Consider the following 25,887-nt stretch of genomic DNA (forward strand, 5'->3'; position numbering starts at 1 on the left):
AGCCCCAACTCGGTCTCTGTGCTCAGCAGGGAGTCTGCTTGAGATTCTCTCTCCCTCTCCCTCTGCCCCTCCCCTGCTCTCTCTCTCTCAAATCAATCAATTTTTAAAAAAAAGTTTAAAGAAAATGACAAGATGAGCCACAACTGAAACTATTTGCAAAGATGTATCTGATAAAGGACTAGTATCCAGAATATATAAAGAACTCACACAACTGAAAAACAATAAGAGTAAACAGCCTAATTTAAAAAAAATGGGCAGCATGGTTGGATAACCATTTGTCTAGAGAAGACACACACGTGGCCAATAAACACATGAAAAGCTGCTCCACACCACCAGCTGTGAGGGAAGCGCGACTCAGAACTTCAGTGGGACGCCGCTTGACCCCCTCAGGACGGCTGCGGATGTGCAGGACGTGGGGAAATTGAGCCCTGTGCCCCTGGCAGGATTGTAAAACGGTGCAGTCACTTTGGGAAACAGTCTGGCTGTTTCTTTGAAAGTTTACACATAAATCTGCCATGTGACCCAGCAGCTCCCCTCACAGGTGCATAACCGAGACACAGAAAACACAGGCCGCACAAAAACTTGCACCAAACATTCCCAGTTGCCAAAGTGCAAGAACCCAAATGTCCGCCAACAGACGAGCAGGGAAACCAAGCGCAGACGCGGTCACCAAAGCACCAACACGACGCTGGTCAGAGACGCAGAGCCAGAGGCCACGTGTTGTGGGACTCCACTCATACCAAGTGCCCACAGCAGGCACATCGGTGGGAACAGGGCTGCAGGTGAGAAGGAGCGGTCTTTCTCCTGAAAATCTCCTGATTTTGCTGAAAATCAAGGAATCACTTAATACACGAGGATTTCGAACTATACAAAGGACACCGCAGTAAGGTTGTTAAACCAACTGTGACTGTCTTTGATCCATGCTGCTCATCGTGGCTCCGTCCTCAAAGCTTCTGAACTCAAGTGAACTAATGGACATTAAGAATCCCAGGCATGGGGCGCCTGGGTGGCTCGGTTGGTTGGGCGACTGCCTTCGGCTCGGGTCATGATCCTGGAGTCCCGGGATCGAGTCCCATATCGGGCTCCTTGCTCGGCGGGGGGTCTGCTTCTCCCTCTGACCCTCCCCCCTCTCATGTGCTCTCTCTCTCCCATTCTCTCTCTCAAATAAATGAATAAAATCTTAAAAAAAAAAAAAAAAAAAGAATCCCAGGCATGCGTTTATTACCGGTGGTCCTGCCCCGGCCACTGCACAGTGACTGCCTGGGGGCAGATCGGTGCACTCAGGGTCCTCTGCCCTGTCGCCGGGCCAGAAGGCCCCTCCCCGCACCGGGCACTCTGCTCACGGGTGGGAAGCGCGCTGGGAGGCCAGCTGGTCCACCCTCAGCATCACCGCCCGGCTCATACGATTCCTCAAAAAGCAGCCAGATGCTACTGGAGATCTGTCTTCCCCTGATAACCCATGGAGGACACAGGAACTCACCCCTTGCCAGGCTGAGGTGCCCCACAGACGCCAGTGGCCCTGAGAAGTCACCCATTGTCCTGTGAGATGTGCGATGGCCGTGGTCACGCGCACACACTCACGATGCATGTGGCTGCCCCTCGCCAGTGGGGGGACTCACATGCCTGCTACAAGGACACCTGGTACCAGAAGCCACATGTGCCATTTCGTCCCTAACCCTAAGAACCTGACACCTGTTTATCTTTCCGAAAATCCAGTCGTCACCCTGGAGATGCTTACTCCTGGCCACTTCCCCATTGTCCTGCTGCAGCTGGACGTTCAACGTGAAGGAAGACCCCTGAGCCACATCCATCACCTCCGGACCCAAAATCACGATCCTCTTGGCTTGTGCTGGGAGAGAGCAGAGCAGAGCATGGTTTGGCACAGGTGAGCGGTGGGCCCAGCGCCTGCTCGAGCCCACGTCCCCGCTGGGCCCTCCCACGGAATAGCTGTGCTTCCCAGGGCACCGAAGGAGAGGGATGCGCATTATCACACACAGGGCTGTAAATCCCCTGCACGAGCCACCGCACACAGAGACCCCGGCAGTCACTAAAATAAGACTGTGACCCCATCCTGAGGGTCAGCTGTGACTTTTAAGCAACTTCTTGCAGAACTGGTTACATTAAAGAGACTTCAGAGGTCCACTAAATGCTGAAGGGCTGTGAGTGAGTGGCTTGTCGGCATTGGGGTTTGCACACAGTGGAATTTCCTGCACATCCTCTAGTTGGTTGGACTCCGGCCCTGCACTCCTTGCGTCTGAGTCAGCAGCTCAATGTGTGCTGGATGAGGCGCTGTGGACACCTGCTGGGGGACTGGCCAGGGCGCGTCCATGCACAGGCTGGACCTGCGGGACATCCTCTGGGGTCTGAGCAGCTGGAGACGGTGTTCTCGGTGTCTGCTTCCCCCTGAATCTCCGACCCCCCCTGAGAGTGATGACCTCTGGCACAGCACAAGGTTCAGGGTGTTTAAAAGCAATCACGGGGAAAAGCTTAGGACAGGACTTGAGTCTGATCAAGGACGTGCCAGCTGGGCGGGAGCACACACGGGCACATGTGCAGGGCGACAGGTGCTTCACAGTGACGGGGCCCTGGAGAGCCCCGCTCTGTTCTGGGAGGACAACCTGGCACCCAGCAGGGTGAGGCCAGAGCCCGCGTCAGCTGTCCTGGGCTTTTTCCAGCATTTGCTGAGACTCGGTTAGGGGGACGCGAGGACATGGCTTGCCCCCTGCCTGAATCTTTCACACCCAGGGATTCCAACATCCCTAACTTGGGGTGGGCTGGGCTCTGAGTCTCTTCCCAAGGTGAAGTTCCTAAGGTGCTCCTGGCGGACCCTGCCTAAGACTGGCCCGATCCCCAGACCCCGGGACCCTGAGAGCGCGACTGAGCCGAAGGTAGACCAGTCACAAGCCCTTTTGAAACCTGATTGGAATGTGTTTTTCCTAAAGGGGCTGGCGTTTTCGATCTCACTTCACCCCTGACCAAACACCTCCGGATTCAGCACCGCCGTGCGAGTGCCCGTGGCCACCTGAGAGAGAACTCAGCAGACCCCAACGTGACCCCGCAAGAGGACAGGGGGAGGCAGGGGTGGGAGAGGCACCTACCCACCGGGTGGCCATTGATCCACATCCCGTGGTAGACGGCCCCGGAGCAGTGGGTCATGTTGCCCAGGCCACTGAAGACGTCACTGTGCCACTGCCCCTGTGGAGAGAGCCGTGTGGACGACACTTGAGACAGCAGGGGGAGGCCCGTGGGGTCCCCGCAAGCACCATGCCCCCCTTCCACAGGCCGAGGACCGAGTCTGCTGGAAAACCACCCCCTCGGGGGCTGGGAATCACGTGGTACCGCCCTGCCTCCGAGCGGCTCTGCAATTGAATTGTAAGAAGAGGGTCAGTTGGGGGACAATGGCACATATGTAAATGGCTCAAAAAGGGGCACTTTCAGCACAAAAATCCTTTCAGTAAAGATATTACATTTGTGCGGGGTGGAGGGGCCCCCTGAAAGCAGCAGGGCCCATTGAGTGGACCTTGGAGCCCACGCGGCACACTCCACCCCACTCGGCCGCCCCCAGAAGCAGCCTCGCTTTCTGAACCACACGCACAACAGAGTGCGAGAATAATGTGGGAGAGTGGCAACAGTGTTTTGTGGAAAACTGCAAGGTCCTAATGGTATTTTGAGTGTGAGTTACTGCTGTTGGAAGAAAAATCAGCCAGAAGCACGTTTGGTTCTATGCATTTTTCTGTGGGAGCTAATTGGGCTCCCGCTTCCCCGCCCTGCTCTCCACGCGAGCCGCGCGCCGTCGGCGCCCACGGGTGCTGTGGGAGGCAGCGCAGCGGAGGCCGGCGCCGGGCTCTCCCAGGCCCTTGGGAGGCTGTGGGAACGGCCCCCGAAGGCCGCAGCCCTGCAGAGCTCGGACGCCCCGAACCTGGGGGGTGGCTTGGAGAACAGTCACCGAGCACCAGGGCTGCGGAGCCAGGTCACGTTGAGGGGTGGAGGGAGACCTCCGCGGCCAGGCCCCATCACGCGGGCTTCTGGGCAGCATCAGTGGGTGCCTCGGCCCTGCGACCAGGAAGGAGTCACTGCACACGCAAGTCCGCGCTTGGGGATGATGTATGCGCCTGTGCTCCCACGCATGTACGTGTGCTCGCGTGTGTGTATCCATGTTCGCGCGCGTGCGTCCGTGTCCGTGCTTCGGGGTGACGCATGCGCCTGCGCGCCCACGCATGTACGCGTAAGCGCGTGTGTGTATCCATGTGCGTGCGCGCGTCCGTGTCCGTGCTTGGGGGTGACGCGTGCGCCTGTGCGCCCACGCATGTACGTGCGCGCGCATCTGTGTATCCGTGCGCGCGCGCGCGCCCATATCCATGCTTGGGCGTGATGCATGCGCCTGTGCGCCCACGCATGTACGTGTGCGCGCGTGTGTATATCCATGTGCGTGCGTGCGTCCGTGTCCAGGCATGGGGTGACGCATGCGCCTGCGCGCCCACGCATGTACGTGTGAGCGCGTGTGTGTATCCATGTGCGTGCGCGCGTCCGTGCTTGGGCGTGATGCTTGCGCCTGTGCGCCCACGCATGTACGTGCGCGCGCGTCTGTATCTGTGCACGCGCGCGCCCGTGTCCGTGCTTGGGCGTGATGCGTGCGCCTGTGCGCCCACGCATGTACGTGTGCGCGCGTGTATGTATCCATGTGCGCGCGCGCGTCCGTGTCTGTGCTTCGGGGTGACGCATGCGCCTGTGCGCCCACGCATGTACGTGTGCGCGCGTGTGTGCAGCGGGACAGCGGTGCTCTTTCCCCGGAATGGGCAGAGTGAACTGGGCGGGAGACAGCAGAGCTGGGGAGTCCTCGGCTGGGCTGCTGTCCGTGGGTCAGGGTGGGGACAGCCCTGGGAGGGTTGCCCCAGAGCCACGCGGGCACGTTAAGCCCCAGGCCCCCCGCCCCCGTTACTCTGCTTGCTGGGAGGCAGCGGGCGAGGCTTGGAAATAAAGAAGTCGCTGAAATGGTTTGCTTGCCAGGAAACCCTTCCCTTCACGACACCATCTTCAGACCCAAGAAGTTACCAGTTTCAGCTCAGGCGACAAGACTCACAGCCAAACAAACGCAAACCCCATAGGAGCCGAACCAAACCCACTGTCCCCAACACCCACCCCGCCCTCTACTTAGAAACCACTGGGCTCAGTCCCTAGGCCTGGCATCAAGAGGTGGTACAGCGGGATGTGGTACAGGGGGCCTTGGCCACAGGAAAGGGCTGTGCCTTGCAGAGAACAAAGCCTTCATGTGGGGCCTCTCCCTTGCTCCAGCCGCCCTCCGCCCCCCCCCCAGTGGCAAGAGCAGCGGTCTCTGCGCCCACCATGTGCCCTGGGCAAGTCTGCCACCTGCCCTCACATTCCAGTCTTCATTCCTGGGTGTGCAGGTGTGCTGGGTTCTCCCCATCCTGCAGGGATGGCTGTGGGGCCTGTGGAGTCTGGCCACGTGCTTATGTGCTCTCCCAGGTGGGAGGCTGGGATTCAAGATGCTGGAAATTGGCTCCGAGTTCAGTCTGCACGGGGCACGGACGCAGCCCCATGCCTGCACCGTGGCTCCCCACACTCCCTTGCTCGTCTCTCCAAGATGTGGCTCCAGATGCTCCCGCCAGGTGGAGCGAAACCCTGTAGCACTTCCTAGATCCCTTCCCCATCCTCGGGGGTGTCTGAGACCCCTGGAGCCCAGAGTCACAGCTCCCACGGATGGATGGACGGACGGATGCTAGTCGTAGACACTCCCTGGCTCCCTCAGGACCGCGTGGGGGCTCAGCTCAGGCCGAGAGGCTGTCCAAACCTTGAGATGGCTGCTGGGCGCATTTCCCGCGTCGTAGCCATTGCTGCCGTGAGAACGGCCACCTCTCGTCTCCGCTCTCCCTCCGTCGGCCCAGGCCTCTGCGAAGTGCTGGTGCTGCTCTCAGGAGGAAGGCACAGCCTTGGGTCGGCTGGAGAAGGAGCTGACTGGCGGGTCATCCCACACCCAGAGCTGTCGAGGATGGCCTGTGGGACCGTGGCACCCCTGCACCCACTCCGGGGGCGCACACTGCACTCACCACCCATTGTGTCTTCCCTGGTCGTTCACAACGGGCGACCTGAACTCGCTGCTGGAACCTCTGGGGGAGCTGGGTATTCACAGTGTTAATGCAGGACTTCCCCAGGACAAATGCGCCCCAGTGTGCAATGTAACTCACCCAGCAGCGCGGAATCTTTTCTAATTAATGTTATAAATCATACCCTTGAAAATTCTGCCCTTTCTCAGCTGACTTGCACCCAAAGCATGAACCAATACTTACAAAAGCATCTCACAGAGGCGGCGGTGGGGTTCCCCACGAGGGGGGGTGGGGGTGTATTCCCCCGGGGCAGGGGCTCCCTCCACTCCCCCTGGCCCTCCCTGCCCATGTGAGGGCTCATGCACGGTAGGTGCGATGCGGGAAGAGGGGGCAGGGGCCTGTGTCCACACCACAAAGGCTGGCGGGACGGGCTTCAGTGTTAGGAAGCGGGCCCAGGGGACTGCGGTGAGGAACGCCTGTCACCCTGCAGTTGCTGGGGCGCGCCCAGGGCCGAGGGGGATGCTGCAGACAGCAGCTGGGCCCACCTCTGAGCATCCACAGCTCCCAGGACAGTTGGGCCGCTGGGATGAGAGACTCCTTGGGTGCTCTCCCACCACACATGGTAGGGATAAACTGTGAGAAGTATTTGACTCTCTTCTCATTTTAGGGAGCACGTTCTGTTGATTCTGTTTTTCTTTCTGAGGGAAGGGCTACTGTGCTTCTCCAACTGCGCGCCCCCCCATGCCCCCCAGTGCTCCCTGGCGCACACTGAATGTCCAGCCTGGCACATCAGTCACGTTGTGCCTCCAACCCTCCCTGGGCGCCAGGGTTTGGCTGGCCACACCAGGAGGGCCCAGGGGACTGACTCCCCAGTGCCTGCCTCGGGCGGTACTCGAATGGCCTCCCCCATCATCGCCAACCTTGGAGCTGGAGCAGGTGACCACTTTCTTTGAGGTCACAAGCTTGTAGACCAGTGACGGATGGTCTGGGGTCAGGTCACATATGTGGATATGGCCCCGGGCCACCTGCCTGGGCCCTGCAACTGCCCAGGGGGCCTGGATCTCCAGCTTGTGGGACAGCCTGCTGGGGTGGCAGTGGGCACACAGGCCGGTGTGTCGGGGGCAGGGGTGTGCGCCCCGCTCATCCATCTCCCCAACAACAGCAGGGTCATAGGGTGTCGTGTTTGACCTCCACGACCTTGGTCGTAAGTTCCTTGGATTTCAAAGTGTGCACTGTGGCTCTCCATGCTTTTCCATGTCTGTTTCTGATGTCTGATGACACGTGGACCGTGCAGGGAACACGGAGCCTGGCACTGGATCCGCGATGGCTCTGGCAGTCCGGACCCCTCCTCCCGTGCGTGCTCGAACAGACCCAGACGCTCCGACTGTCCTGTGTGCGGTGCACCCCTGCGGTCATGGCCCCACATTCCTGGGCTGTGCAGGGTGGCAATGGGGACATAAAGGCCACTGGCATTCCTGAAGACACACAGGTGAGGACGGTGGAGGCTGGGAGCCGCCAGCAGGTGAAGATGCACATAAGGCCGGCCACCTGCTCTGAGCGGCAAGCAGGTGTACCAACCAGCAGGCCTCCCTCTGGGAAAGCCAACACAAGAAGCACAGCCAATGTGCACAGAGCGGCGCCCAGGGACGGCCTGGAAGCCAGCAGCTGCTGGGGGGACCACACAGGTAGGGAACGCTGTGCCGTGCAAACACACACCGGGGTTCGCCAACAGCTCGGGTCTGCTTCCATCCGTGGGGGATGTGGCTCGCCTCCACAGCGCAGTAGCATCTCCGGGGCTCCCTCAGGGATTCCGGAACGCTGCCGCTCTCAGAGGGGCTGCCCTGTGCCCGTGGGGGTCACCATGCTGCGGCCACGTTCCCGGGAGGAGCCAGTGAGCCTGCCACTGCTGGGCACGCCCACCCCCATGTCCCGCAGAGGTGGAGGCAGCATGGAAGGTCCCGCGGGTGCAAGCTGGGAGCCCGGGGGTGACCCGCACAGAACCATCACGGGGTAGCCAGGGCAGGAGATGCCCTTGCCAAGATTTGCAGTTACAACCACCGGCCCCAGTCCTGACCACGTGGCTCCTCTCACGACAGAGGGAGAAGCAGTTCTGGCTTTGGGATACGTTGTTTTACGTCCTGACAGAAGATGCTAGAACATTATTTTCAGGAGTGGATTTTTCCTGGGGCTCATTACAAGGGTCTGCATTGGGGGATACTGGTGACGAGGCAGCAGGGACCATGAGGCAAAGGCATGCCTGCGCTGGGTGGGAGAGCTGGCCGTGCGGGGGAGTCCCTGCCCCCTGCTCCACGCGGCCCTGAGCACAGCTCTGCAGTTATGCACCCCTCCTGGAACTTCTCCTTCTCTGGGTCTGGCAGGTTCTCTGTCAGACTCGGCTGATATGGGACATGGTCAAGGGAGAGCTCGGCCACTATCGTCTAATCTTTGAGGAAATAAAACTACCTTAAAAATAAATAAAAATCAAAAGCTGGTAGGTCTGTGGTGAGGGGGGCCCAGGGCAGCTTTCTGGGCAGCTTGAGGTTGAAGAGGGTGGGGGTCCGAGGGCGCCCGGGGCCTCGCGTGGGGGCCGACACTTCCTGGGTTAAAAAGCAGGAGGTGGAGGGATCCTGCCACACCTGCTGGAACAGGACAGTCCACCCGTGCCGGCCGCGGGGGATGGAGCCTGTGCTCCCTGGGTGACAGCAGCCGTCAACGCCGGCGGTCCAGCCAAGGGACACGCTGGGAAGGAGGGTGAGGCCGGGCAGAAGAGCCCAGCCAAGGATGGAGGGACGCCACATCCCCGATGGCGGCAGCGGCCGGCGCTGGGTTGTGGACAGCGCCAGAACACGTGGGGATGGCCGTCTTCAGGAGGAGGAAAGGACAAGTACAGGCGAGGGTGTGGACGGATTGGAACCCATGCGCGGCTGCTGGGAAAGTGACATGCGGCAGCCGCTGTGGGAGCCGTGTGGGGTTCCGCAGAAGTAAGTGGGAGCCACCACGGGGTCCAAAAGCTCCTCTTCTGGGTGTACACCCCGAGGACCTGGACGCAGGGGCTGAGAGAGCTGTGTGCTCCCCCACGTTCACGGCAGCATCGCTCACAGAGCCAAGCGGTGGAAGCAGCCCAGGGGTCCATCGGTGGATGGACGGACGCGCAGAACGGGGTCCCTCCACGCGATGGACTATTATCCAGCCTTAGAAAGGAAGGAGCGTGGACGGAGCTCGAGGACTTCGTGCTCAGTGAAATAAGCCAGTCCTCAAAGGACAGGTCCTGTAGGACTCCCCGTACACACGGTACCTGCGGGAGTTAGATCCGTGGGGACAGAAAGTGGCGGGGTGGGCACCAGGGGCGGGAGGGCTAGCGTTTCCTGGGGGCAGAGTGTCAGTGTGGGAAGACGGAAGGTTCCGGAGACGGACGGCGGGGACGGGAGCCCCACAGTGTGAATGTGCTTCCCGCCCCTGAGCCGTACACTTAGCGGTTACAACCACGAATTTTACGTTAGGCATATTTTACGATATATAGGGACGTGTTTTAAAAGAAGTCCGACTGTTTGCCCAGTGAGAGCCCAGGGAACGGCCGCGCCCTCACGGGAGACGCGCCTTGGGGTAGCGCCCAGCTCCGTCCCACGGCACCCCGTCTCCCGGGTGACTCTTGAGAACCGGAGGTCGGAGGTCAGGCGTGAGGTGTCCCTGCAACACGGAGAGGCCTGAGCCTTCCCCATCAGCCAGGCCTGGCGACAGAGCGCGAGCCAAGTCTCCCTGGCGGCTCCGGAAGGCATGCTGGCGGCGGCGAGCGCGTGGGCCGTGTCCGAGGCCACCGTGTGGCTGCAGCCGGACCCCACTGCCCTCCTGGGCGCAGCCCTTCTCCACACGCCCTGTCTGCACGGCCACCTGGAAGCCAGTTTAAAAAGTGGCCGGAGGGCAGGGGAAGCCGTGAGGGACCCCTGCGCCCGCCCTCCCTCCGGGACCTGGGTGCCCCTCGGCCGTCCCGTCGGCACCCGGGCTGTGGGTGAGGTGGCTGCTCGCGTCCCTTCCAGCACGTGCGGCTGGGGGCTGCCCACACAGACACTGTGAGCACGACCAAGGACGGGGTCCCAGCAGTGCTCAGAGCTGCAGGGAGCAGGCCAGTTGTCTGAGGTCCTTGGGCACGAGGCTGAGGAAGGTTGGGAGGTGCCAAGCAAACGGAAATGCAGGCGGACGTGAGTCTGCATCCTGGGGAAGACGCAGCTGGAGAACCAGGCTTCCATGTTCACTCATGTGGGAGGTGCCCCACGTCGAGGACACGCCACCTCCCTTGAGGACGCGTGGGGGTCCTGAGATCTGCAGGCTGGGACGGCGTGGCCCGTGACACTGGGGGTGACCGTCCAGGAGAAGACCTCCTCACTTGGTGAGGAAGCAGCCTAGCCATCGGGAGCTGCAGCCGGGGTGGTTTGGTCTGAAATCAGGCTCCGCTGTCAAGTTGGAGGAAAATGTCTCCCAAGCGGGAGAAGCCCCTGTAAGGCCTGGCCGGCCGAACTGCTGGCGGGGCTGGGCTGCCCCCTGGTGGAGCGCTGCGCAGGCGATGGGCGCCCGGGTCAGCCTGGGGTGTGGAGGGCCACTGCCCTAGTCCCGTCCCCTCCTGGCTGAGTCATGACTCGCAGGGGAGGCCTGAGCCGGGGGCCCAGGGGGCAGCCACAGCACTGAGGCCCGGCAGGCGGCCGAGGGGCCGAGGGCCAGAAAAGCCTCCAGGAACAGGGCAGTGCCGGGGGCCCCAAAGAAGCAGATGCTCCCTCCGCCAGCCCTGTCCAGCCGTGAGGGGACCCACCTGGGTTGGCGGCCATGCCATCTGCCCCCGAATCTCACTCAGGCTCCAGGCCGGAACTCCCTGCCCCTCCTCTGGGTCTGTGGCCTCACCCACGAAGGGGGGAGAAGGGCTGAGGCCAGAGGCTGGTGCTTGGCGCGCGAACGATTCTGCTGCCGCGCGCTGGGAACCTGTCCGCGTCCACCCCAGCCCTCGAGGTGTGCTTGTGCACGTTTGTGGGGACTCCGGGCGTGGCGCGGACGGGCGGGGGCAGGGGGACACCTGCCCTCCATGTCTCTCTCCCACTGCAGCTCTGGAGAACCGAGGCCAGGCTGTCTGCGGTGCCTGTGCTGGGCCCTACGGGCGGGTCCGTAAGGACGGACGGCCCCTCGTGCAGAAGCAGCAGGCCAGCAGCAACATGGACGCGCACGGGGCACACTGGCCCCTGCCGCCTGAGGCCGGGGTGCGCTCTCACCCAGGCCGAGCTTGTCTGATGAGCAGGCTAGGCTGCTGTGGGGGGCTGCATGGGCCAGGCCAGGATGCCAGCCGCCCCTCCTCCGGTGCCCCGCCCGCCATCAGTTATCACCTCTCAGCCCCAAAGCCACTCTTCCTGGCCGGCTCTGGGCTGCCGGAGCTGGACCTCTCGCCGTCTCTCCTGGCCGCCGGACGTGTGGCTCGTCGGCAGCAGGCCCTGTGTGAACGGCCGCGTGCAGCTGGGCCTGGGCTCCTGCGGCTCCAGATTCAGTGGGCGCCATCGTAGCCACTGTGGTGAAGTCACCGCACACCACGCGTCTCCCTTCCCAAGGAGCCCGGCTGCACAGGGGGGGCCCCAGGTCCATCTTTGGGGCGTCTGTGGGGCCACCGGTGCGTTTGCTGTTGCCGTTTCTGCTTTTACCCCTTCCAGCACTTCACGGCCCTGCACCGGCTAGCCAGCTACCTATTTCCACGGTAACGTGCTGGCCCGGTTCCTGTCTCCCGACGGGATCCTGCTTCGGGCACCGCCGCCCTCCGATGCTCGGTCCCAAACCCAGGAGTCATCCTTGCTTCTCCTCTTGCCTTCGCCTCAACATCCAACCTGCCGGCAAGGCTGGTGTCTTCACCTCCAAACCACCCCAAGGCTGTTCTCCGCGCCCTCCCCTCTCCTGATGGCAGAGTGCGCCTGGACAAGAACCGGAGGGACTTTTCAAACACAGAGATCAGACCACCGCTTCCTTCCAGTGCTTCCGGCGACCCTTACAGTCACACTCCGGCCCGCTGAGGCTCAGGGTCTCCGCGGGCCCCTCCTGGACCTCCCGCCCGGTTGTGCCCTTGCTCCTCCTGCGGCTGGTAGCGCCCTGCCCTTGCTCTTCGGTGGCCGTGGTGGCTCGTCATCATTTAGGCCTCAGCTCACAGAACGACCCAGGACAGACAGCCAGGCTCTTGGCCGACGGGGCTACTTGTCACTCCAGCCACCGGCTGTGGCTCGCCCTTCCTGAGACGCACATCTCTGGCTCCTGCTGCGATTGCTCCCGGCTGGGCACGCGGCCAGTGTCCAGTAAGAAAGATGGATGATGGATTCTGGGGTCCCAATGAGGTCTTCGGATCTGCCTGGTCTCCCTCACGCTTTGTAGCACCTGACCGCCCCCAACCCCAGTCAGACCCGAGGGGTACGGCCTGCAGCAACAAGGAGGGGGGAGCGTCCTCTCCCATGTTATCGAGGTGGGCGTTTCTCATCAAAAACGCTTCACCGGCCCTGAGGGCATCCTCAAGGGACTGAGAAATGTCACCCGTTCGCACAGGTGACCCTGCACGTGGCATCTCAGGAGCCAGACAGGAAAGGTGTTAGCCGGGGCCCTTCCCCTTCCCTCGCTTCCTCATCAGCCGAGAGGGGCGGCCGCCCTCCCTGCCCCTCGGGGTGGAGGGGCAGCACTGAGGCGCCCCATGAGGACGCCCGGGCGACACAGGCGCCCAGCGGGGCCCCCGAGAGCCTGGGGTCCTGCCACATCTCCAGGTACCTCGTAGGTGGAGCTGTCGGCTCGGCACAGCACCCCGTGCCCCTGACGCTGGTCCCGGACCCAGTCGCCTTCGTACTTGTCACCGTTCCTGGGGACACAAACACGGGGCAGCTCTCAGACCGGGGAGAGCCAGGTGGTGGTGCTGACTCAGACCCGCTCCTCTGACCGGGGCTCAGCACGCGCCACCGGGACTGAGGCAAAAATAGGCCCTGAGCAGATGGCGCGAGCTCCTGCCTTGCCAGGGCCTGCTGCGGGGGGCAGGGGGCCTGGCGCTTGGCGGGGGGTGATGGCAGCGGCCCGCGGCCCCCGCTTGCCCAGTCCCCAGCTGGGTAAGACTTGGAGAAAAGTCAGTGTGAACCTACACGTGGCCATGGCGGCGTTGTGCACGAGCCACGGATGGAAAGGCAGGCTCACCACGTCCTGTGGCGCCGAGAAAGCCCCTGCCCGCCACCCCCCTGCCGCCCAAGCCTCTGGGAGGTGTTCGCCAGAGGGAGTCAAAGTTCTCTTTACTAAACATGCTGCTAAGCAGTGTCGGTAACTAAAGCACCGAATCCCAAGTGTTGCCGATGTGCCAGAGGCCAGGGTGGCCTGGGGGACTGGGGGGTGGCGCACTCACCGGAAGACCATGTGCCCCCGGCCGTGCCTCTTGTTCTCATGGAACGACCCCCAGTAGGCCTGTCCGTCCTGGTCCACCAGGTGCCCATGTCCTAGGGAGGGAGCCCAGGGCAGTAAGCGTCACTTCCTGCCTCCTGTCGGGGGAACCTTGCTTCCACCCCCCCAGAGGGCGGCGGTAGATTCAGAAGAAAGCTGGGGTCAGAACGGCTCCAGGAACCGGGCCGCCCTCCCAGGCCAGGGGTGCCCGGGTAAGACACGGCAGCTGTGATTTGGGGCGGCACCAGTGACCACCACGCCAATGACAGCGGTTCTGGGGTCCAGCTCTCAAAGGTGCTGAGTGAGAGCAGGAGGGGTGCCCCTTAAGGTCCCCCAGGCCCCAGCATTTGAGGCTGGAGTGCCTTGCTGTTGGCTGGGGCCACCCCACAGCTCTGCCATCGTGTCAGTCCATGGGAAACCGCACCGCACAGACAACGGAGTGCTGGGCCTCCTACGGCCAATTCAAAGGCCCTGGGTCTAAAGGCCAGAGCACAGGGGCGCCTGGGGGGCTCAGTCAGTGGAAGGTCCGACTCTTGGTTTCAGCTCAGCTCATGATCTCAGCATCATGAGATTGAGCCCTGCGTCAGGCTCCGTGCTGGGTGGGGAGTCTGTCTGAGATTCTTTCCCTTTCCCTCTCCCTCCACTTCTCCCCTGCTGGCATGCCCTCTCCAAAATAAATAAATCCTAAAAAAAAAAAGAAAGAAAACAAAGGCCAGAGGACACACTCATGAGGACAGGGCTTCATTGCATGGTTTGGGACAGCTTGGAAGTGCACGCGCATCTTCCGATGTGAGTGGACCCTGGAAAGGCACTGTCGGACCTTGTGGATGCATGGCTTGCTTCTGGAGGCTGGTCTTCCAGAACAGTGAGCACTTCTGTCTTCGGGCGCCAGGGGGGCCCCCCCCCCCCCCCCCCCGGGCAGAGTCCGCTTCCCCACAAGTGTGGCCTCCTGACTCGCTTTGTTCAGCAGCATGTCCTCAGAGAACCCCCAGCTTCTTGCCCCCCCCGGAACCCTGAGGCTCTGGGCCGGGGCCCAGGGCTCCCCACAAAGCGCCCTGCCACACTCAGCAAGCTCCTGTGGGTATCAGACCTTCTCTCAGGCCGTGGGAGAACTCCCCTTCATAACGTCCGCCAGCTTTGTACTTCATGACGCCGTGTCCTTGAGGCTCTCCCAAAACAAACTGTCCAGAATAGGTGTTCCCTGGTGCAGATGAGGAGAGGGGCACACCCAGGGTTAGAGCTGTTCCTGAGTCCCCTGTGGGTTGACAGTCACACCCCTCCCACCCCTGATCAATGGTGGCAGCAAGTATCATTTCAGAACACGTGAGGGGGTCTCTTTATCTCCCGTTCACCTTGGCTAATGAGAAAATAGGATTAGGTGGGTTTGGTCCTGCCCTCCTGGGTACTGTACAGCCCCCGCTCATAGCAGGTGGATGCAGATCCCCGTCCTATGACGACCCTCTCTGCAGCATCCAGGTGCCCAAGGGCAAAGGCCTCTCTGGGTCAGAATCTGTGGGGGTGGGGCTTCTCTCAGCGGAGAATAGCCACCACGCTTGCCTGGGAAGGTCTGTGAGTGGTTGCCCCTGCCCTTGGCCGGCGTGCTGCTAATGCGGGGGAATGTGATGGAAACCAGAGACCCACACTTCACAGAGGGAGGTGCCTTCTGCATCCGGAAGCCAGGGACAACTTACACCAGAGATAGTTTACGAGAAAGGAGTCAGCACACCCGCACCTGTCTCCACCGCTAACCTGATGAGGCCCAGAGCCGGCAGCCTTTTCCCGTGATCTCCCCGTCCACAAACTCGCCTTCGTAATAACTCCCATCTTTAAACAGCAGCTTCCCCTGGCCTGGGGAAAGAAATCACGATGTGAAGTCAGACCAAAGTCGGAGAAACCCCTGCTGCCCATGTGTGGCTGGACTCGTTTCTCCGTGGGAAGAGCTGGGCTTTGAAGCTCTCAGGCCTGTGTTCGGCTCTGCTTCTTGTCCCAAGCCTGCTCTCTGCAAACTCATCCACACACGTTTCTCGATAAAAACGTTCTTGAAACATGACTAAGGCCTGCTGTCTGGGCTGGGATGACAGCAGAGCTACCCCAACCCCTTCGGAGGAGACACTCCAGTCACCTGGCCTCCATCAGCACCGGGGCCGGAAGAAACGGAGTCTGTGGACACAGGGCAGCACTCAAGAAAACATTTAAAAAGGGAGGACCACTCTGTCCAGGCCAGGCTCTGGCAGGGTTCTCAGACGTGAGCCTCCATGCCAGGCCCAGAGGAAGAGAAGCAGAGATTTCAGACAAAAGCGAAAAATGTCTGTGTGGCAACAACACAAGTCAAAAGTTTAAAAAAACAGAAAAATACTGGCAGCCAGCAGCCACAAAAAGAGCTCATATAAGAAAATGCTGAAAGACCAATTCTCTAGGAGAAAAATAGGCAGAGGATGTGAGCAGGCAGAACCCCCAAACAGACATAAGACTGTGTGAGCGTAAACATGGGCAAGTCTGGGCCCACCCCTGGGGAGGACTCCAGCGACTCACACTCGGTACTTTCTTTCTTTTAAGGCTGAGACTTTCTACAAAAGTACGTAATCTCCCTCAAGAAGTTTTTTTTTTCTTGTTTTGTTTAAGTTCAATTTAGGTAACATACACTGTATTATTAGTTATCAGGGTAGGATTTAATGATTCATTAGTTGCATATAACAGCCAGTGCTCATCACATCACGTGCCCTCCTCAATGCCCATCACCCAGTTACCCCATGCCCCCACCCATCTCCCCTCCAGCAACCCTCAGTTTGTTTCCTAGAGTTCAGCATCTCTTACGGTTTGCCTCCCTGTTTTTCTGTTATTTTATTTTTCCCTCCCTTCCCCTATGTTCATCTGTTCTGTTTCTTAAATTCCACGCATGAGTGAAATCATACGGTATTTGTTTTTCTCAGACTGACTTATTTCGCTCAGTATGATACCCTCTAGTTCCATCCACGTGGTTGCAGATGGCAAGATTTCATTTTTTTGATGGCTGAGTAGTATTCCATTATATATAGACCACGTCTTCTCTGTCCGTTCATCTGTGGATGGACATCTGGGCTCTTTCCATAGTTTGGCCATTGTGGACATTGCTGCTGTAAGCACTGGGGTGCAGGTGCCCCCGCGGATCATTACGTTTGTATCCTTTGGATAAATACAAAGGTGGGTAATCTCTTACTCATCAAAAATAAACCATAAAGGCAATTTTCACTTTGGCAAAGACAGACTAACACGCCAGGGAGGGTTTCTAAGTTGGGGCTTCCCCTGCCCAGGATGCCCCAGCGCCTGAGAGAAGGCTGCTCGCTGAGGGGTCTCCCAGGGCCCCCGGCATGTCTTGTCTGGTGAACTTTGAAGATCGCTGCAGGGAATGGCCTTTCCTGGGCACTAGTGAGAGGGAGTGTGGGGACCCAGGGCTGGCGGCTCCCAGTGCCACCTGCCGGCCCAGGCTCCCCGAGGACGTGGCTGTCGGTGCGAGGTGGCAGCCGTGGGAACAGGCCACGATTTCTCACCGTGTTTCTTCCCTCCTTTCCATTCTCCTTCATATCGAAAGAAAGAATTCGGGAACACACAGACACCGTAACCTGAATGTCGAGAAGAAGAGGGACGGGTGAGCGGGTGGTGCCACAGGTGACCGGCTGACGGCCAACAAACCCTCGGATGGGGCGGCTCTCTGGGCCCTGAGGGCGCGGGGGCGGCCTGCGCGAGCGCAGGGCCCCGAGAGGCCGCGGCTTGCGGAGGGGCGACGGTTGCGGGGGAAGGGGCGGGCGGCGCCAGCCCCGCCGTTTCTCTGCAGGAATTCACCAGCGGCCTCTCGTCCCCGCAGGACAAAATCCACACTCACACCCAGGGGGCGGCAGGGCTCCCTCCGCACCAGCCCCGTTTCCACCGGGCGACGTGGGAAGCGTGGGAGTCGCCAGACTCCCGCATCTGCCACACAGCAGCTCGGGCTCTACCCGAACGCGGTTCTTCGGCTCTTGGAGCCGCGCCCGCCCAGCCTCCGAACGGCGCCTCCCGGCTCGCTCCCCAGGAGCCGGCGGGCTCCGCCGCCCCGGGCTCGGAACCCCGCCCGCCCGCGGGGGCGCCCCCCCTCCCAGGGTCGGGGCGCCGGGGCTTCCCGGGGCTGCCGGCTGGGCTTGGGGCCGAGAGCGCGCGGCGACCGCCGGAACCCCGCCCGTCTCCCGCCCCCCTCCCCCATCGCGGACGGAGACCCGGCCCCGGCCTGCAGCCATTACCGTCCCGTGGCGGCCGGCTCGGTGGGTCCTGGAGCGGCGGGCTGGAGCTCGGGCTCTCTCCGCGCGCGGCTGCCATCTTGCCGCTAGGGGTTTCCTTAGCAACCGCAAAGCTCTCCTCCATTGGCCCATGGGCCAGTCCCTGGGCGATAGCAATCTCTGGAGTGGATTGCGCCGGCCCGGAGCCCGTAGACGCAACTACACATGCGCAGCACGGCGCGTTTCCGCCGCTGACGTCCCTTCCGCCGAGGGGACTGCCCTGCCAACTGCCTGGGCACCCTGCACCGGAAGAGGAAATGGTTGGAGGCTCTCGGCTCCGCCCCGACGGCCATCTTGGAGGCTCCGGAGGCGGTGCCGCGCAGGACAGAGCGGAAGTGCTCGGCTGGCCCTTCCCGGACCGTGCGAAGCGCCGGCGCGGCCGCCTGCCCGCGTCCTCCTTCCCGCGGCCCTCGGAGACCGCGCTCGGCCGCAGGGAGCGGCGAGGTGCCGGCGGGCGGCGGGGGTCCGGGCGGGCGGGGCTAGGCGCGGGGCGGGCCCCGGGCGGGCGGGGCGGCGGGCTAGGCCGGGCGGGGGCTGGGGTCGCGCAGGGGCCGCCCCCACCCGCACCCGCGGGCGCGGCCCGGGAGGGGTTGGCTGCCCACCCCCGGCTCGTGCGCTGACGTTCGCTCTTCCTTGTCGGGTCCTCACTCGGTACTGTGGCTCGTCTGTAGGGTTTGGGTAGGAGATCGTCGAGACGAAGAGTTAGGTTGCTCAAGGTGATCTCGGGAAATACTGCAAATTACGGTCGCAAAAGCCAAAGTTCTCCAGGTCGACTTTGCATCCGACCGTGCTCCCGCGCCGGGGATCGCACAGCCCACAGCCGCCCTCGCCCGTGAACCTTCTTCGGGGCTCCGCTCCCTCGCGTCCTCAGAGTAGAGGCGGCCTGGGAGTCCTGAAGTTTCCCCGAAACTCGTTCTTCTCAGTGGGGTTGATCTTTCACTTCGCGGGGATAGAATCCCCCGTGAGTGAGCAGGGTCCTCGGTGATTGAGAGCCAGCTCCTGCAGAGCGCAGGAGGTGACCTCGGCCAGGTGCGCTGTGGTCAGGGCCAGGTGGAGACCTCCAGGATGGTCATGCCCAGAGGCGGGAGGAGCCCTGGACGGGGAGGGCGGTGTTGCTAAGAATGAGTAGGTGACGCTGGAAGGGCATTTCAGCGGAGGGAACGGCACCAGAGGTTGCAGGTGGAACTGCCCTGCACCGGACCTAGGAGGAACGAGGGAGGAGGAGCGAAGCGTGGGTGATCCGGATGCCTGGCAGAGGGTTATAATCCTTTAAATGCCGTGCTTGCTATTTGAGCAGTGCAGACACTGGGGCAAGTGGGGCCCCAGGACTAGGCACGTAGAGAGTTTTGTGCACAGTTTCAGGCATGACACTCACGGTCTACTTGGAATGGTTTTATTTTGCTTTTTACTCTTTTTTTGGTGTGTGTGTGCCTGAGCATAAAACAGTTGAATCCGGCAGGTAATTTGCTGATTGCCTGCCGTATAACGGGCCTTTTTAGGTGGCAGGGCGCAGGAGTGGCCCAGACAAGGTTCCCCCTGAAGAGGCTTGTATTCTGATAGGAGGAAATAGAGAAACAGGATGAAAATAAGAAAATGATTGTTACATGAAATAAAAACAGGGTGATGTGACTTAGGGATTGTTGATGGGGCGGGCCTTTGTGCAGAGGTGGCCTTCAAACTGAGCAGAGGGAAGGGGATCGGAGACGGGCTGGTGCGAGGCAGGGCCAGCACATCTGAGAGGCCAGCACGCTCCCTCGGTGCCAGGCTCTGAGGCTCACACAGCTGACACCCCGAGAGAAGCCTTTGAGGAGGGCGCATTTGCTGTTACCCCGTTTCGCAGATTGGAATGAGGGGTCACTTGGGCCGTCCTGCTAGAAAGTGACCGAACTGGACTTTAGAAGGAGACTGCTTGACTCCAGAGTTCCCTTGCTTCATGTTGCTGTGACAGTCTCCTCGAGACGCGGAGAGCCACGTAACAATGGATGTGTTGCTTGTCAGACAATCAGAGGCTGGCTGACGTGTTTGGAATAATTTCTGCACATTCATCTGAAAGAAGCAGACATCTCTAGCTAGAGTGCATGCTTCCAGGGCATGTTCTAATACTGCTTTTCCTGCCTCAGTTCAAGTAAAGGGTTTTATGGGTAAATACTTGGTCATAAATAAGTAAAAGAAGAGAAAATTTGTGAGGATCCACAGGTTAAGGAGTATTACTGACGTAGCTTTCTGCTGGCCTGGCTTTGGCCTAAACAGGGAAGCCAGCCATCCTAGGGAATGAGTTTTAATTTAGGCCCTCTTAAAATATGGGATTTTCTCACTTGAGTGTAAAAATACACCTCCTGAAGAGATGGGGCCCGGGGGGCCATAATTCATCGGCTTAGATCAGTCATTTATCTGTACTTCCTGTGTCTCTCGTGAGGGCAAAGAGCATTTCCCCATCACCTCCTTGACGCTCCTGGCCCTCTGCCCATCCTTACGACACTTACGGAATCACAGTTAAACCTGTAATGCAGACTTGTTGCTGGGGGGGCTGGTCAGGAGGTCTTAATATCTCAGCTGTAATTGAAAGTTTTCCACTTGAGGTCTAGGGTCACATGAGGCTGCTGACTTCATCTCAAAAAGAGGATGTTCTGAGCACTCACCGTGAGGATGTGATTAAGAAGCACGGCGCGGGCAGGTGTGGGTTTGGCTTGTAGCCCTGTGTGAGCAGGCTGGCCAGTGGGGCCCCTGTAGCCGCTGTGAGCCTCGCTCTCCTGTGTGCATGTGAAGGGCTGCTGTGTCCGTGAGTGCCATTGGCCAGATGAGGAGGCCAAGGCTGTGCTGCCATACAGCTCAGGGGCCTTAGACACCGGCCTGGAGCCACAGTCTGTGTCTGCTTCCGTGCCCCAACCCTGCCGTGGTACCCATTGGGGCAGGTGCTGCGCACAGGTTTGGGGGGCAGCGGTGAGCTTTCACTGGGCGTCTTCACCGGCACCTCAGTCATCTGGTTTGGGTGGCAGTGTGCTTGGATAGGGAGGCTGAGGTCTGGCAGAGCAGCTCCTGACCTTGGGCAAGTGGCTTAAACTATTTGAGGCTCGATCGTCCTCAGTAAGATAGGGGTGATTAAGCTCACTTGGTTATCTGGGTTCTCATCAGTTAATTCCTCATGGAATCCACAACAGCATGTTGAAATAGGAGCAGATACAATCAATTCCACTTACAGATGACGAACGAGGGCACAGACGGCTCCCTCGCTGGGAATTGGATGGCATTTTCCTGTTTGTGGAGCGGAGGACCAGGCCCTGAGAGGACCAGGACTTGCACAGCTGGCTGCTGGTGCCCTGGGGAACAGCCTGGACAGAGCCTGGGCCTGGAGAGAGGGGCTGCCGGGGGCAGGGGGACCCCTAGGAATAGACCGGAGGAGGGAGACCTGGGTGCAGTGGCCTGTGGTGTGGACCAGCCCCAGGGGAAGTGTGTCCACAGGACTCCACGGTCAGCAAGGGCAGCTCCTGAGGACCAGCAGGAGGAGCGCGGGCCAGGTGACACGAGCAGAAACAAGTCCGCCCAGTGCTGCTTTGCGTGTCGCGTACCATTCTGGGTGTCCACCGGAGTCTCTTGCTTGTTTCTTTCTTTTCTTTTTTGAGAGTTTATTTATTCATCTTAGAGCACGCACGCGCGGTGAGTTGAGGGCAGAGGGAGAGGGAGAGAGCATCTCAAGTAGACTCCCTGCTGAGTGCAGAGCCTGATGTGGGGCTCCATCTCACCACCCTGAGATCATGACCTTAGCCAAAATCACAAGGCGACGCTTAACCGACTGAGCCATGCAGGCGCCCCTCTTGCTTGTTTCTTTTCCCTGGACACCTCCTGGCAAAGACACCCAGAAAGAAGAAGTGAATACTGAAGAAATTTGCTTGATCGTGTTGGTGGAAATGGGGCAAAGTGATGAGATCCTTGAACATTTTTATTTAAAGTATTTTGTGTGTTTCTCAGTTACAGAATGTCCGAAGGTGACAGTGTTGGAGATTCTGTCCATGGGAAACCTTCTGTGGTGTACAGATTTTTCACAAGACTTGGACAGGTTGGTTTTTTTGTGTGGATGAATTGCAGAACTGACTTGAACTGATGAATTGAACTGAGTGAGAAACGGTCGACCTCGGGATGTGTTCCTGCAGGGCACCGGGGCGCTAGCTGCTTGCTTTCCCCAGCCTCAGTTTACACTTCCCCTCTGCTGCGAATGTGCTCTGTCCTCTGTAAAGGGCCAGACAGTGGTTTAGGCCTTGGAGGCCACCTATGTTCTCTGCCCTACACTGGTTTTCTGTTTTTTTGTGCCCCAACAACCTTTAAGAACCTGAAGACCCTTCTTAGTTCCTGGGTGGCACGGCTGTGGGGGCGGCCACTGCCGTGTGCTTACTGTCCTCTGTCCGGGCCGCCACCTCCATGTCCCCGGCCCGGCTCTGCACTGACCTGGGGGTGTACCTGTGTGCTGTGCTGAGGCCTGCCGTCATCAGCAGTGCCTGAAGCTGCTACGTTCAGTGACCAGTTGTGTATACTGATGTTTTGGCTTAGAATTAAAAACATGTTCTTAAAATTAAAAAAGAACATTTGGAAAATTTCACAATCATTGAAGCCAGGCTGTGGGTACTTTTGCTTTTATGAACGGTTGAAATTTTTCATAAAGAATTAAGTTTAAAAATTAAAATTAATTACAAAATTAAAATGAAATAATGCATGTATGTCTGCTAATTATGTGTACTTGCACACAATGCGCGTGCATATCTGGGTAAAACCAAGGATTCCTTCTGGAAACTCCACCGCTTTGTGCCCACCGTGCCCAAGCTCCACACCTGCCGGAGGTTGGGCTGTGGCTCACTGTCCTGAGGGCAGAGGCAGGGGCCCCCTGTGGCTGCTGGGCAGGGCTGGGACCAGCTCTGGGAGGGGCGGGACTCTGAGAGTGAGCCCCGTGTAAGGTGCCCACATTCTTCGTGCTCTCTGGGTGAGGTTAGGTGACCTCATAACGACCCCTCAGGCTGATCCTGTAGGATTGGCTGCTGGTGAGAGATCGTTCTGTACTATTTTTGCTTCAGGGGTGGGCCTGTTTCAGGAATTTGGGTTAATAGTCACTGCCTTGTGTTGCTGACTTGAAGTCCGAAGCTGGTGCTCTGCGGTCCACAGCGCATGTGAACTCCTGTCTTTCTAGATCTATCAGTCCTGGCTAGACAAGTCCACGCCTTACACAACCGTGCGATGGGTGGTGACACTGGGCCTGAGCTTCGTCTATATGATTCGAGTTTACCTCCTGCAGGTAGGTGTGGGCTGGGAGCCCAGCCCCTGCCATGTCCACACTGTCCAAATGTGGCCTTGGATGGGATGTGGGTTTTTCCCTCTATTTCTAGAGTAGGAGGGTTCAGGGTGGCCGGACGCAGCCTGCGCGGCCTTGCTAATATTGACTTCGAATTTACCGTAATTGTTGTTAGGATTGTTGTTTGAATGGGAACTTGGTCCGTTCTCTAATGGAAAGAGTGACCCGGAGACCTCGATTTAGGGGTGCAGGTGGGATGGGGATGCATTTGTCTTCTGAACCAAGTCTGCACCTGCTCTGGTGCCCCTCAGGTGTGGCTCTGCAGCATGAAGCTACGTGAGCTTTCCACATCTAGTCTGTAGTTTTCAGACTTGGAAAGTTTTAAGACAGAAGGGTTTCCTCGTGTTTGCATGCACGTTTTTTTAGGCTTTTAAAATTGATAATGCAGTGCATTCTGGTCTAATACGGTAAACTTGATGCTTTTAAAAATGGATTTAAGGGGCGCCTGGGTGGCTCAGTCGTTAGGCGTCTGCCTTCGGCTCGGGTCATGATCCCAGGGTCCTGGGATCGAGCCCCGCATCGGGCTCCCTGCTCCGCGGGAAGCCTGCTTCTCCCTCTCCCACTCCTTGTGTTCCCTCTTTCGCTGCTCTCTCTCTCAAATAAATAAAATCTTTGAAAAAAAGAAAAATAAAGATTTTATTTATTTGAGAGAGAGAGACACAGCGAGAGGGAACACAAGCAGGGGAGTGGGAGAGGGAGAAGCAGGCTTCCCGCCGAGCAGGGAGCCCGATGCGGGGCCTGATCCCAGGGTCCTGGGATCACGACCTGAGCCGAAGGCAGACGCCTAACGACTGAGCCACCCAGGCGCCCCTAATAAATAAAATCTTTAAAAAAAAAATAGATTTAATCAGGGGTACATGATGGTGTGCGGGTGCTCCCATCTTTGCGTCTCCTGAGGAGGGTTTGGCTCCACAATGTTTTTTTTTGTTTTGTCTTTGTTTTTTTAAAGACTTTATTTATTTGGGAGAGAGCACACACAATCAGGGTAAGAGGGAGAGAGAGAAGCAGACTGCCCACTGAGCAGGGAGCTGCATATGGAACTTGATCCCAGGACCCTGAGACCATGACCTGAACTGAAGGCAGACGCTTAACCTGACTGAGCCACCCAGGCGCCCCTCCACATTTTTTTAACCTTATTCTTGATTTCCTGATTTTCCGGTTCCGGATTTCTTCTGGGCAAAGATGATTAACAGCCCTGACCGGTGTGTGGTGGTATGGGGGCCCACCAGAAGGAATACTAGCACATCCTGAGTGACAGCTCAGATCCTATCTTCTGGGTCAGGTAGCCATCGGTGAGGCAGGGTCTGGGCCAGGTGTACATGCTGGTGTCCCTCAATGTACGATCCACACCTGCCCCATGGTGTGGCCCCGCTCAGGCGTGTGGCTTTGGGGAAAGCCTCCCCTTCTCCTGCATCCCTGGTGGGGAGCTGGTGGCTTCAGGTGCTCCGTGCATCCACCAGGACCCCTGCAGAAGTCTGTTTGCACCGTGGCTTGTCCGCTGTCACGCTCACAAAGTAATTTGAGATAAACTGTCATTGTGGATGTTCACTGTGCCTTCTTGTCACTTGTTGCAATCTCCGGACTGGAAGTAAGTTGTGCGTGCTTTGAGGTTGAGCTAAAACAAGGTCGTGAGTTACTGGACCATTGGGGGCTGCTTCAGGGCATGGGTGCTGGGCTGCGTCACTGACCAAGTGCTCCTCTCTTGCAGGGCTGGTACATCGTGACCTACGCCTTGGGGATCTACCACCTCAATCTTTTCATAGCCTTTCTCTCGCCCAAAGTGGACCCTTCCTTGATGGAGGACTCAGGTATAGTAGAGATCATCTGCTTGGTTCTGTCTGTTTGGGAGGTTTGTGATTTTGTACACTTCACAGATGCCTCATTTTCTCTAGAAACCTTTGAAATCCGAACTTTTGAGACTGTCGTCTTGGTGTTTAAAATGTATTTAGAACCTCGGTGAGGATACACTTGGGTGTAGGTTGAGACATTAAACCTTAGCTGTCATGCCTCATGTGGGCCGGGTATTCCTGCTACCCTGTTGCGGGTGAGGAAGCGGAGGCGCCCGGGGTCACGAGACTTGGCCAGGGTCGCGTGGGAGCAGGGGTGGCACTCCTGCCGAAGAGCCCGCCTGTCCTCAAGTCCTGTCTGTGCTCCTCGGGTAGGTCCTCTTCCTGGGGATCCTTGCTGTGCCCGAAAGTGGCCACTGGGATCCTGACCATCCACGGTTGGGTCCCGTTGAGGGTGGTGGCACTCCCTGATTTCCCAGGATGACAGGTTGAAAAGTTCTCGGCTCAAACGGTTCCTGGCCATACCTGGCCCAGGTAGGAGGGCCAGGTGCACACCTGACTGTCCAGCCTGGGAGGGGGAGGGGTACAGACATGTGGAGACTCGGTCACTCCTGCCAACACGTGTCGCCGCTGTCTGAAAAGCCCGGGCACAGCTGCCTGCCCGTGGATTCCCCTTGTGATGGCGGTACTTCCTGAGTACAAGCTGTCTTCTCCAGGCTGCTCCAATCCTGACCAGAAGCCTGTGGTTTTTCTCTATGGAGTATTTGATGAAAATGTGAAAGGAAACAACACTCCCATTTGTTGCCATTTGGGGGAATTAGAAGATGATTACGAGAGCTTCTCCATAGGCCTCTCCATAGGCCTTGGTTCGTGTGTGTAGCTGGGGAGGGCGTCTGCCTTGAGCAGGGTGGGGCCACCTGACTGTACCCAGCTCAGCATGGGGGGCTCAGCTAGGGGGGCTGTCCGCGGGGGCCGGAAGGGAGGGGGGGGGTCTC

The 25,887-nt window shown here is 59.2% G+C and overlaps 2 protein-coding genes across 3 annotated transcripts in view; one reads left to right on the forward strand and one right to left on the reverse strand.

Moving 5' to 3' along the window:
• Positions 1-17,810, reverse strand: part of MORN1 (MORN repeat containing 1) — a 52,072-nt gene extending 34,262 nt beyond the window's left edge. The window contains exons 1-8 of the mRNA XM_021684357.1: positions 17,735-17,810; positions 17,012-17,083; positions 15,234-15,332; positions 14,575-14,685; positions 13,450-13,540; positions 12,834-12,921; positions 3,099-3,195; positions 1,739-1,849 (exon numbers count right to left, since the gene is read on the reverse strand). Of these exons, the coding sequence (XP_021540032.1) occupies positions 1,739-1,849; positions 3,099-3,195; positions 12,834-12,921; positions 13,450-13,540; positions 14,575-14,685; positions 15,234-15,332; positions 17,012-17,083; positions 17,735-17,810 (745 nt within the window). The remainder of the gene's footprint in view (positions 1-1,738; positions 1,850-3,098; positions 3,196-12,833; positions 12,922-13,449; positions 13,541-14,574; positions 14,686-15,233; positions 15,333-17,011; positions 17,084-17,734) is intronic.
• Positions 17,811-18,046: 236 nt separating this feature from the next.
• Positions 18,047-25,887, forward strand: part of RER1 (retention in endoplasmic reticulum sorting receptor 1) — a 10,735-nt gene continuing 2,894 nt past the window's right edge. Inside the window, exons 1-4 of one of the 2 annotated variants that reach the window (XM_044914370.1) lie at positions 18,047-18,214; positions 21,737-21,824; positions 22,944-23,048; positions 24,814-24,913. In XM_044914370.1, coding sequence (XP_044770305.1) covers positions 21,744-21,824; positions 22,944-23,048; positions 24,814-24,913 — 286 coding nt within the window. In that variant the 5' untranslated portion in view covers positions 18,047-18,214; positions 21,737-21,743. The remainder of the gene's footprint in view (positions 18,215-21,736; positions 21,825-22,943; positions 23,049-24,813; positions 24,914-25,887) is intronic. The other variant, XM_044914371.1, reaches the window with a different exon arrangement.

Source organism: Neomonachus schauinslandi, chromosome 4, assembly GCF_002201575.2.
Source record: "Neomonachus schauinslandi chromosome 4, ASM220157v2, whole genome shotgun sequence".
NCBI classification, from domain to species: domain Eukaryota; kingdom Metazoa; phylum Chordata; class Mammalia; order Carnivora; family Phocidae; genus Neomonachus; species Neomonachus schauinslandi.